Source organism: Pagrus pagrus (assembly GCF_965226575.1).
Source record: "Pagrus pagrus genome assembly, chromosome: 23".
NCBI lineage: Eukaryota > Metazoa > Chordata > Actinopteri > Spariformes > Sparidae > Pagrus > Pagrus pagrus.
In genome coordinates this window covers 12,465,751-12,478,204 of record NC_140205.1, presented here as the reverse complement: position 1 = coordinate 12,478,204, position 12,454 = coordinate 12,465,751, and the positions used below count along the sequence as shown (strand labels likewise).

The window sequence follows — 12,454 nt, the reverse complement described above, 5'->3', positions numbered from 1 at the left end:
CACTGGCATTGTTAAACTCTATTATAGGCTGTCATTGCATGTCTCCCTGAGATTTTTAGTAAGGCATTAGCTTCAATCATGCCTTACATGCCAAACTACCTTTTTTCTTCAGATGTGCATGTTACATATCATCAAGTGTGGATAGAAGTTTAAACAAGTTCAACAATGATGGCACAAAATCCCCTAAAGTCTGTGATACACCTCAATATAAAAACACCAATACATTCTGAGGTCTAAAAAATATGTTCAAACATTTGATGACGAAAAAAAATCATTCCTGAAGGTTTGAGAGGAGAAAAATATTTATTACGAGCGTCTTTACATCACAAAGCATTTAGCTGGTTATGTCAGAGCAAGGGTAGTGAACAGTTCAGCTGAATATGGAAATTGCAGGTGTTACTGCCGTTACGTTTTATATTTTGTACACCGATAGTGAGCATTGTGGAGTATATGTTATAATCGACATTGTTACAGAGTAACATGGCACTTGACTGTGAAGAACACAGTTTATGAAGTGGCACCTTCTTTGTTCTTTCTCATAAAATAGGAGGTCTGTTTGTTTACCGTTACAACTGCTATTGTTTTATATCAAACACTTCAAAAGAAACAATTCTTTAAACCACAGATATAAAAATACCAGTATTAAAATCTTAACTTAGTATATACATTATCATTTTGTACTATTATGCATTAAATAATTATTTGGTTTGTTTTCTATTTTCTACTTTATCAGCCTCTGTGTACAATATGTTGCCATTTTAAAGCACACAAAGGTATTGCTGCAAAACCTTTAACTGAACATGAAACATTAAAAGAAAAAAACTTAATGGCAAATGCTGAAATGAAAGAAAAGGTATGATGTGGCCACTCTGCCAACTCTGTACATAATTTTGGTCTGTACTGTCGAAAGGAAGGCTTCCAAATGTACCAGTCCATGCATCATATTAGTGCTAAAATTCAATAAGACCTGGTATCTAGGCCAAGTTTGCACACACAAAAATAGATCTTCTGACTAAATGTTACACTGATCCAGTCTTTCCTATGCTGTCTTTGCAGTTTGAATTGATTTATTCTTTCAGCAGATTAGAGTCTCTAAAATATGATATGCATTTTGACATTTTGGCCATGCATCTTCTGTTCGGGTGGACTATACAGACTGCATGTGGGTTGTTTTTAAACTGTCTTTCTAAAACCACATTTGATCCGCAAAAACCACGCGATTAGAAAATCTGACTTTTCTTTGTAGTGCAGATTATAATGTAAATACACTCTGAGCTGTTATGAGATGATACAGTTTTTGGAGCGGTGGCTCTTTTTGCGACCAGTCTGTGAGCCGTGGCTGTGGGAAGAGAGGGCTGTAACCCTTGTCGGGTAGTCCTCAGCATAGTAGCGCCCGGCCGGTCGAGGCTGAGGGATCGGCTGGCCCAGGAAATAGCCTTCCTCCTCAGAGTCCGACGATGAGGAAGAGCAAGTGGAGCAAAAGTCATCCTCATCTCTGTAGAGACCCATGAAATGCTCAACCCGTGGGTCTCCTTGAGCTGAGCCCTGAGGCATAAAGTCAGATCGGCTCTGGGAATAGGCCATGGGCGGCCTGTGTGCGGGATGCTGTAGGAGCATAGCACCACAAGGAGGGTTTACCAAACCCGGCTGCTGGGGCTCATACGGCCTCTGTGCTCTCTCCAAAGGCACCATGTGAAGGTTGTTGTCAGAGCGGGTTTTGCGGCTCTTGTGATGCCGACCCTGTCGGTGGGGGTGCTGCCTGCTACGCCCGTGGTGGCTCGATGGGCGGCTTCTTTCTCGACCCATCTCATCTGGGCAGTACACCCTCCTCTGTGGTCTCTCACTCATGGGATGCTTTCTAATATTGACATCAAACCCATCGTTATATCCATTATCCACAGTGTCTTCTGAGAATTTGACCATCTGAGGAGGCCTGGACTGGGATTTGCTCCTCCTCAGAGCTGGGGCATGGACAAAGGAGGCAGGGAGGCCTTCGGAATGTGGGGAGAGAAGTCCTCCTGATGTGCTTCCTCTTATTCCCAATGTTACCCCCTCCTCATCTCCCTTCTCTATGTTAAGATTTAGAGAGTTGGCACTGTGGTGAAGATGAGATGAATTAAAGGTTCCCATGTTGCTCATCTTCTCACAGTCATCTGTCACCAAAGGATCCTGCATGGCAAGGGTGTAGACTATGGGTCTGTCCCTGCCATCTCCATCCACTGAAGCACCTAAAAAGAACAGACAGGAGAGACGAGTGTTAAACAGCTGCTCGATATAAAAATAAGGCACATTTTTCCACTGAACACATGCAGTCATCAGTCTCCTTACCAGTGATGTTTGAGAGCGCTAGGGAGTCCATGGAGTCTCCAGCCCCCTGCTCGACTTTCCTCAGTTCATCAGCAATGCACTCAAGAGAGTCTTCATACCACTGCCTGTTGTCTGGCCAGAAGGCCTGTCTTCCTGTACCAGATTGGTCTTGATCCTGGTCCAGCTCCAGCTCTTGGATCTTCCTGGCACTGGCAGGACCTGGATGACTTCCATAGGCGGAGTCTCCCAACCCGTCCTGGGACTGGGCCCAGTACATTTCAGGCAGGTGCTTCTTGCTCATCAGTCCAGGGCTAAGGCTGTGGGCTCTGGATTGATTGGAAATCTGGCTCTGGGTGGGGCTGGCAGGCGTTGGAGATGAGGCGGGAACCCCCAAAGACGTACTATCAGGCTTTAGCCAGGGGTCAGAGGCAGGTATTAGTCTGTTTCTGTCACTGGTAGGGCTGGGAGATTTTAGGGAAGGTTGCTGAAGTTGGTGTAACATCCCGCGGTCACCAAACTTAAGCAGGAGCTGAGTCATATAGTCCTCATGCTGTGCCCACTCCTCTGGATCCTCCTCTCCACCGGCATCCTGCTCTTCGCGCTCCCTCCAAAACCTCTCCTCCTCCAGACCTAGACGGGCCAGCTTGCGCCCTACGATACCAATGTCACAATCGGCATCTCCATCACCCTCTCCATCTCTATCTCCGAACTTGAACTCAAATGAAGGGACGGTGGGGGGTGGGTTAAACAGCTGTGACTGCCTCCACTGTTCGGCAGGTCTGCTGCTCTTCCCCATGCGGACACTGCGCCTTGACTCACGTGAGCGGGCAGACTGGAAGGCAGAATCAGACGAATCGGAGGCATGAATATCTTCCCCCTGGCTGCAGGCCTTTGAGCAATAGATGCGACCCTGCTTTGGTAGGAAGGGACAGCCCAGCAAGGATGTCTTGCACTGGGCACAACAGAAGCACTTGTCTGTGGCATGCCAGTGTACACCTTCATAGGTCATCTGGGCATGGTCGACACCTGAAGGATCGTGGGATGAAGAGAAGAGGCGCATAGCATTAGCAATAGTACTTTTTAAAACAAAGTCATAGAAATATCAACAGGATCTTGTGTTCAATCTTAGGTCTTTCTAGCACCTGACGATTATAACCTACCAATGTTTTCACCACAGGCCTCGCAGTACTCTGCATACAGCGACTCAAAGCAGCCACAACAGTAGGGCCGGCCATCTTTCATGATGTAGCGCTGCCCCCCGAGCATCGTCTCACACTCGAAACAGGCAAAGTGCTTCATGTGCCAGTGACGACCTTCTGCTTCAGTGCATTCATCCGAAAATATGATCTGAAGGGAAAAATATATACCATGTTAGTGATTTCCTAGGAACTCTTTGTAACTTGGTGCTGATATTGCCATGGTTCATTGTGAAACACAAAGGGGTGCTGTTAGTGCATCTTACCTCATCACAAGAAGAGCATCGTGGTTTGAGAAGCTCAGCATGGTGTCTCCCGCAGAGGATCTTGCCATTTTGGTAGAAATAGATCAGATCCACCAGCAGCTCTTGACACGTGGCACACACAAAGCATGCTGGGTGCCAGCAGGGGCTCGGCCCAGCTCTGGAGGCAAATATTGCCATCTCCCCTCCATTGATGCCTCCACCACACTGACAATCGAAAACAAACAACAGATGATCCATGAGATTTATATTTCAAGCATCTTGTTGATACGGTTTGTTAGTGGCTCACATGGTGTGGGGGACAAAACATGTTCATCATCGAGCCTATGACCTTGCTTATTATATATTAATAATAAACCTGGTGATAAGTATGCTACCTTGAGAATGAAATGTGATGATGATTAGATGTGTGGGATATTCAATGCCTTTAACACTTGAGGAATGCTACATAAACAACAGAGAGATTATGGAGATAACTATTCATAATACATCACATATCTGCTGATGTTTCATTTGCAGTGATGCTTAAACAAAAGAAGGCCAAACAACAGGTGATCATACTGTAAGTGCCAGAGGAATATGATCCATTCTAAACACATCAGTGCATCCTAGAGTGGTGACAACCGTTGCCAGAAAACAGTTGATAACACAGTGGGTGCAATTTATCTTTTCAAGGCAACGAAAACACAGATTGCATCTGTGACAACTCCAACAAATGTCTTCCTGAGCCTAACTCTTTGTTCTGACATGGGGTCAGATACTTAAACATTTCAAAACTCTTATAAATCTAGCACTCCTAGCATAACTTCTTCACTAGATGTTGTAGGACAAATGCTGGCTCAAGTTAAGCGACTTGTTTTCTCTATGTTTCACTTGGTGCCTGTTTCCCTTAAGTAAAAAGTAATCAATTATTCGCTGGGTGTTGCTGAGGAACTGGACAGCATTTCGGTCCTGTAAGATTAAACAGAATAAACTGGCCTCGGTCCTGAGTCAAAAGATCGTATGACTCCACAGAGATCGTCGGAGCGTGTCTGAACGTGCAATCAAGGCTTTATATAACCCAGCAGAGCTACGAGACGCCCATAGGCAGCTATGAGATAGCATGCCCAGCTGTTAACCATTATTACCAGGGTGGACATACAAGGGCCTTGGATACAGGAGGGGGCTGTGTGTCCCTGGGAGTGCGGCACCACGAAACTGGAGCCTGACAAAGTGTGTGCGAATGATGTATCCTTTTGAGCATGTACAGTATGTGTGTAGGTGTGCCTGTATGGATGAGTGAGTAGGTGGTTATAGAGTAACACCGCTTGCAGAACATATGTGAAAACACATGCGTGTCTTAAGGATTTGAGTGCATCCGTTGTTGTTCCTGCGTGCAACCTTGCATCTCTGTGGCAGCATCTGTGTTTGAGTGCTGACAGACATCATCTGCCTGTCTGGGGGTATTGACATGGCTTGCCTGCTCTTCCTGGATGCCTGGCAGAGGATGTGGTTTTACTCACTGGTCAGGGCTCAATTTGCTGGAAGCCACATAACACTAATATTTATGTTTGTTGCATTGAAAGGGAATTTTTCACGAGTATGATGAAGGGAAGCTTGAATAGCACTGGACGTTATGTTTAAAGCTCCATCACCAAATCAAAAGTAGGAAAAGGAGGTCATGTTTAAGAACTGTTTTCTGGAATGCACTTTGGTTGATAGTTTTCATGCCTATCCTTTTTAGAAAAGTCCTCAAACCAGCTGCATGTGCTGAGCGGAGCTGTAATTATACCAGGAGATGTGGATTATGTGCCACATACTGTGTCTTGTTTGGAAAAAGTAGGATTTTAAGACTTTATGCAAGAATTACTTGTTAACATGTACATGCTGTTGCAGCCTGTCATGCTGAGATATAGACGGGTGGCAGGAAATTTGCTGAATTCCTCCTGAGGAACTCGCTTTCTCCGCTCGGCTTGAGCACGAGCCTCTTAATTTCCCCGCTTCCCCTCTCGTCCTAATGAGGAAGTTTATGTCCATGATTAAAACCACCACGTTAGCCAATCAGGAACGGCCTCGGGGTGCCACCAATGAGATGGGAGAGTGGGTGTTGGCTGCTTGTGATATAAATAACTCAAGACCCACAAGTTGGTTTCCTTGTAATGCTAGCTTACCTAATGGCTACATGAGCACGAAATGATGCAAGTGTTGTGTGCATATGCATGTGTGTGTGTGTGTACTCATGGGTATCCACGTGTGGCACCTACATGTTCACAGCGGGTGTGTTGCAGAGCTCGAGGCAGGATCTTGGGTGTTCCTCTCCCCAGTGCCTCCCTCTTCCTCTGGGCACTGAACATGTGGAGCTCCCTCTTCTCCTCCTCACTCAGAGAGTGGCAATAACGCACCTAAAAGAAAAGACAGAGGGAAATCATGAGTGGAGCTGACAGACTTAAAGAACAAGAGAGCTTTATTTTACTCCAAGAGCACTGTTCATTTTGTTGATGAAAACTGAAAATGCTCGTGAGCAATCTTTTTTTCCATGACTAAGACGAGACATCGACGAGCTAAAACTAGATCTTTGAAAGTAAAAACTGACGAAATGTACGTTTAGTTTTCTTAAAAGATTGTGAATCCAGTGGGAAGTATACAACCAACCTGAAGAGAATCTTGAAGCTACACCACCCTGCTATTAATGCCACGGCAAGTATGCTAACCTAGGTCTAATGTTTACTTGGCATAATATACATTAACTAATGTTTAAAGTGCAATGTTGGCATCCTATTAGTTTTATACTCAAAACAAACAGAGGAACCATGACAAAAGATTAACTGCTAACTGTAGCTGCTGTTAGCTGGTTAGCTCAGTCCCACATTGTGGGACAATAAAGTTAATCTTAATCTTAATCTTAGCCGTGTAGCTAGCAGTGGAGCATTCGGGGGCAGCTTTAGACTGGTTAGCATGCCAACTCCAGTAGATATCAATACAATACAGACGTTATAACTGCAAAACTGTTATTTCTTCACATTCTGTTGACATTCTGTTAACTTTCAGTTGTTTTTCAAAGTTGTTTGTATATTGCACCTTCAACTCAATGTTACTGCAGCTAGCTAAGTCAACTTACTTTGGAGGTGAGTTTTTCTTGTTATAATGGTTTGCGGTTTGCGGTGACGTTACGTTACGTTGAAACCAAACCGTGTTAGCTAAATTAAGCTAGGAGAGAAAACATTTTGACATTTCGTTAACCAAACTGGACTAAAATTTGTTGTTGTCTACTAAATTACACTCAAACTATGATGGGTAAAATGACTAAAGTGTGACTAAAGCGAATGGGCATTTTTCTCTAAAGACTAGACTTAATCTAAAATGGCTGCCAAAATTAACACTGGCGAAGAGAGAAGCCGGTTAGAAGGAGAAGCAGATAATGCTTAATGACATCCAGCCATTACTGCTGATGGTTCATCTCTCATCTTTGCTTTCAACTTTAGGGAAGTGTATCACACGCGATCCATATATGGTTGGAAAAAGGGTTTAATTAAAGCTGATTCCTCTGAAGGCTGCGTTGAAAGGATCTCGTGAGCGATACACAAACCCTTCCTCTGTGTTTAGAGATGGTGATGAAGGCCCAGATAAAAGACCAAGAGTATCCTAACAACCAGCTCGGTTGTTCTCTAAACAACAGTAAACGATGCCGGTGTATGAGCTCACACACACACTGCATCAGTCTCTCCCTTTCACACACACGCACACAACACACACATAGTGCTTATCCCTCCGAACCACAGTTACGCAAGGAATCCTCCGGCGGTTTGCCTCCTCAACCGCCAGGTCTGCCGACAAACATCATAAAACCCGCTCAGTCAAACACTGTGCGGTTGTGTGTCTTTATTGTGCGTTTTCCATGTGTGTACACAGAGACCACCTCCGTCAGACAGTAGCCCCCCCTCCCCGGTCATCCCCTCTGGTGATAACCCCTCCACCATATCTCCTAATGTAAACTCTATTAACACAGATGTGAAAGGAGTGCTGGTTTACACACCGTAAAGCTCTTATACACAAGAGGCCTGCATGTGCTTTACTGTCACAAGAGGGTTTTTTGTCAGTTGAGGGAATGCGGCCATTGTTTCAGTTTTATTAGAAAAGGTCAGCAAGATTGTTTGTGCTTTACTCAGCTGCTGGCTTTAGGTCAGTTAATGCTGGGTACAGTTTGTCATTTGTAATTGTCAATATTTGAGCAAAATGATACCAAAACAGATTCAAATGTCCTAAAATGTTTTTTTTCTTTCATGGAAGTTGCAGTTGAAGCTGTAAAGTAGTTAAACTGTTGTTTAAAGTTGAAGCATTGAAAGCATTTGAAGTGTCCGTTTAATTGAAAGAGCCTCTGAGCAGCTGAAATCAGTTGAAGTGTGATTAGTGAAAGCATTTTTTATCACCCTTGCTTGTCTTTGACACTGATTTCGAACCACTTTACCATAAACTGGATCTTCAACTGCTTTCAGCACCTTCATCTCAACCCATATTTCAGTGTCAGCTCCCTCTTTCACCTCCTTCAGCACTTTCACTTTAATTGTAGCAGGTATTTTCACTATTTGTTTTTATAAGTATTTCCACAATTTCAAATGTTTCAGCTGCAAAATCAAGCTAAAAAGTTAAATCAAGTTAAAGTTTGTAAGCATGTGAAAACAATCCAGTTCACACAGGTATGTGAGCACTGAAAGTAGCTGAAGAGCAGTAAGCCCTTATGACAGAATGTGATTTGACGCATGCTGCACAGCTGCTTTCCTCAACGCCACAAAAAGCCGTTGTGGCTTTGAATATTGGATAATATAATATCTGAATATTAAGTTAGTAAGTTGAAGCTTATTGTATTAACTTCATGTTTCATCACATGTATTTATAAAGCAGCGACCCCTGTTTGACTGTCTGCCGCAGACTGTTCCTATCTCCATCTCTCTCTCTCTCTCACACACACACACACACACACACACACACTGTCATGTCAGTGTCTCTCTCTCGTCATCTCTACCTCGTTGTCTTGCGGAGGCAGCTGGTAGACGAGCTGTCGGATCCTGTGCTTCTCTCCGGGGCTGTTGACGTACGGCACCTTTTCCTCCGGCAGACAGGAGAAGTACATCTGTACCTGGGATGAAGACAGATGGATGAACTTTAAAGGACAGAAAGAAATGGCATTTTGTCATTTCATTGGTAGATTTGTGCTGTCGACTTGGTCAGGGGCGGAAAACAGGATGGAGTGCCAGATTCTCATAATGCAATATTTGAGATTCTCTTTCTGAGTGAGACATGATGCCGCGGGCGGTGTTATCAGTACACAGAAGCCAGCTAGATTTCAGCTGGAGAATGACTGCCGCTCTGTGTGTCCCTTGTTCTGGGACACTGTGGGGCAAACATGTCAATCTCGATCCAGTCGCAGGTGCCTGACTGTGAAACCTCTCCACATATAAGAGACAGCAGTGGACTGGAAATGCCAACGTTTGCCTGGGAGAATTGCCGCTGACAGGGGAAAAGGAAACAGTGACAACATTTAGTTTGTCTCCGTTAAAAGCATGGGAATATGTGGGAGAGCTCAAACAGTTCCTGAACATGTGTATCTAAAATTAATAAATGTGAAAAAATCCCTTTGCCAGATGTCGGACATCAGCATGTGGCACCACTAATCCGCTCGTAGGGCACAGAGAGCAGAAGGTCGGCACACATAACCTTATTTGAACTAAAACCATGTTCTGTTATCATGCAGGTTAATACTCTCATCCTCTTAAGGAATGACGTTCCACCTGTTCTGACACCGACCTCTGATGCGCAATAAATGTGTGGTTGGTGTGCCCACAACCATAAATTTGACTTTTCTACTCACAAAATGGATAGAAAATGCTAGACAGGACTCCTACAGCTATTGTTAGGGGTTGAATTGTGCATAGTTAGGGTTGGTTTTTTCTTTGTTTGTTTTGGTTTTTTTGGTTTACATCAGGGTTTGGGGGTAGATTATACCAGATTAATTGAAAATCAAGCATTTTTCAAGGAGTATATATGAATTCAAGCATATTCTTAACCTTGAATACATAATGGTTACAATCTACCATTTTCCAAACTAATAAAACTTGTGTCTAGCCTCAAAGTCAGAGACACGAGTGGGTGTCAAGTGAAGGAAATTTGGATGAAGTGTACACTGCAAAAACTTGCCACATCAAAAAAAAGTAAAAAAAAATATGAAAACAAGGTGTTTCTTGCAGTGTAATAAGGTATTTCAGCCGTAAACATGGAGAAATACACTTGGTACGAACTTGAGTTTTTGCAGTGTAACAGGCCACGGTACCAACCTGCTCAGGCCTGACTCCCGGTGGCACCCACGCGTACTCCTCCAACGCACACCCGGAGTCATCATCTGAGGTGGAGCTCCTCTGGAAGCCCACGGTGATCTTCCCCATCTTTCCCCCGGCGCGAGGCTCCATGTCCGGGCCCCGCGGTGAAGGACGCTCCCCTCTCTCACTGCGCTCCAGGTTCATCGCACACGAGCGCTGTGGATAAAGAGAGGATTTAAAGGATCACATTTACAGAATCCACCTTTCATTTTTTTTAAATGGCCTTTTCAATCCCCTCTCTGTTCGATAATTGCTCTAATTGGCTGGGATAATGCTGACTAGGATTTTTTTGCACTTATTGTAAACTCCTCTGCATTCTTGTATATGCCTGAAACATCGATTAGTTTTAATCGCTGTTTCTCAACGAGATAATGGTTTTCCCCAGCAGTGTTTTAAGAGTTCAACATAACAGCTTGAACAAACACTGAGAAGAGCTGCGAAGAGAAACAGAACAAAGACTCTTCTTAACAAATCACACAATTTCCATCCTTTCTCAATTCAACCCCTTGAGTCACACTCAAGAATAACTGATATGTTATTTTCCATTGCATTAGCCGCGGTGTTTCATACTTCCTTTGTTTATCCGTGACAGAATTATGCTTGATACCTTAAAAGGTAACGTAAGACCAACTTAGGGTGATATATAATGGAAAAATCATAGCAGGGTTTTTCCATTATGATGCACTTATTCAACAACAATTTGTGATTCTTGCCAGCTGGACTGGACTTATGTTGGATTGCATGAATGAAACACGGAGGTTAAACAGCAGCATTGTTAAATCCAGAAGGTTTTAAATCCTGTATTTAAATTTAAAGGAGCGGTATGTAAGAATGGCTCACCTGTCCAATTCTTACTCAAAACAACAAATAGGGGGCAGCATATCACCAGAGTAACTGCCAACTGTAGCTTCTGTTAGCTAGTTAGCTCAGTTAGCCGTGTGGCTAGTGGTCCGGATCAGGGCAGTGTTGGTGTTGACACCGCTAGCACAAGAGCTTTGGGCTGGGGATAGCTGGTTAGCATGCTAACTTCAGTGGATTTCTCTGTAATAGGCCTACATAAACATCAAAACTGTTATTTCCTCACGTTGTGTTGCTAATTTCTGCATGTTTTCAACTTAAATTCCAACACATTGCACCTTTTAATCTCAAAATCTATATCAAAATAAAGGATTTACTTGCTGTGTCTTACAAATTTAAAACCTTTTCGACTGGCTTCCCTCCTTTTAACTGCAGCCTTGAACAAAATGTACACCGGGTACATTTTGACGGCGCTCTTGAACTAGGATTGTAATGCTGTGACCTAACATGATGCAACAGAAATTTCCAGCTGTTACCCACCAAACATCTGTTGCTCTTAACCGCTGCGCTCAAAAGTGCTGAAGGTTGTGAAACACGTGTAAGCAGCCTAGCACGTTATGCCGACGGTGATTTACAACTATGTGCAGGAAGTCACGTCTGCTATGATCGAGAAATTGCAAATGAAGGGGCAAAAAAACTGATATAAATCTTAAGTCAACCGCAGCATGAACCCACTCTCAGCAGCGTTTCAAGCCGTTTTTATTCCCCTTCTTTACAAGCTGATAGCAGTTGACCCGTAACATGTACAGGGATTAATCTGTCTCGTCATTGTGCGTCTCCCGCCTTCAGCAGTAGCCTCTCTTATCTCAGACGCGGCCATGTTCCTCAGAGCCCCCTCAGCCTGCCCTGATAGCCGCACTTTGGTCTCAAAGGTGTTGAAAAAGCCACTTGCAACTCGCCCCGCTCCGAGTCTTTCACATGCAAATCTGAACCAGAATAGAGCTTGTTTGGGTGAAAACAGTCAGAGGACTTCACACAGGCCCTCCAAACTTTACATGGGTTTGATCTTTTACACAAAAGCAGCGCCTACAAGGGACATTAAGGTCATGATGGCCTCTATTGACCAAACGTTATGCCTGTTAACTGACTGTAGAGCAGTTCGGTTCAATTCATTTAAAAACCAGGGCTTGTACCCAGGTGATAATCAGCTACTTGGGGACTGTATGGAAGTTATTAGAATGGGGTGGAGGGCGAAATGTAAGAAAACAAAAACATAACCGGTATTAAGATTACAAACTTGTATATAGAAAATAGAAATCCTGTATATTCTTGTACTTAAAGACCTCTTCCTCATCTTTTCTTGCTGCATCTAAACATCGCAGTTTTGCAGCCTCACCCTTGAAGAAATGTCCAATCTGTCATCTCTCAGTTCACCCTCTGGTCCTCCAGCCACCACGTAGTCAAACCTCAGTAACAACACTCGGGAAATATCAGCTCTCCCCCGATTAGCATACAGTTGAATGAAGCCCAGGGCCTTAAA

The 12,454-nt window shown here is 43.9% G+C and overlaps 1 protein-coding gene across 2 annotated transcripts in view; it reads right to left on the bottom strand.

Annotated features, from left to right (window-relative positions):
- Window positions 1–12: 12 nt before the first annotated feature.
- The window catches only part of prickle1b (prickle homolog 1b), a 32,260-nt gene continuing 19,818 nt past the window's right edge, over window positions 13–12,454 (bottom strand). For both annotated transcript variants that reach the window (XM_084345960.1, XM_084345959.1), the window contains exons 2-8: window positions 10,075–10,272; window positions 8,766–8,879; window positions 6,010–6,147; window positions 3,770–3,973; window positions 3,468–3,654; window positions 2,329–3,333; window positions 13–2,228 (exon numbers count right to left, since the gene is read on the bottom strand). In XM_084345960.1, coding sequence (XP_084202086.1) covers window positions 1,279–2,228; window positions 2,329–3,333; window positions 3,468–3,654; window positions 3,770–3,973; window positions 6,010–6,147; window positions 8,766–8,879; window positions 10,075–10,260 — 2,784 coding nt within the window. In that variant the 5' untranslated portion in view covers window positions 10,261–10,272 and the 3' untranslated portion in view covers window positions 13–1,278. The remainder of the gene's footprint in view (window positions 2,229–2,328; window positions 3,334–3,467; window positions 3,655–3,769; window positions 3,974–6,009; window positions 6,148–8,765; window positions 8,880–10,074; window positions 10,273–12,454) is intronic.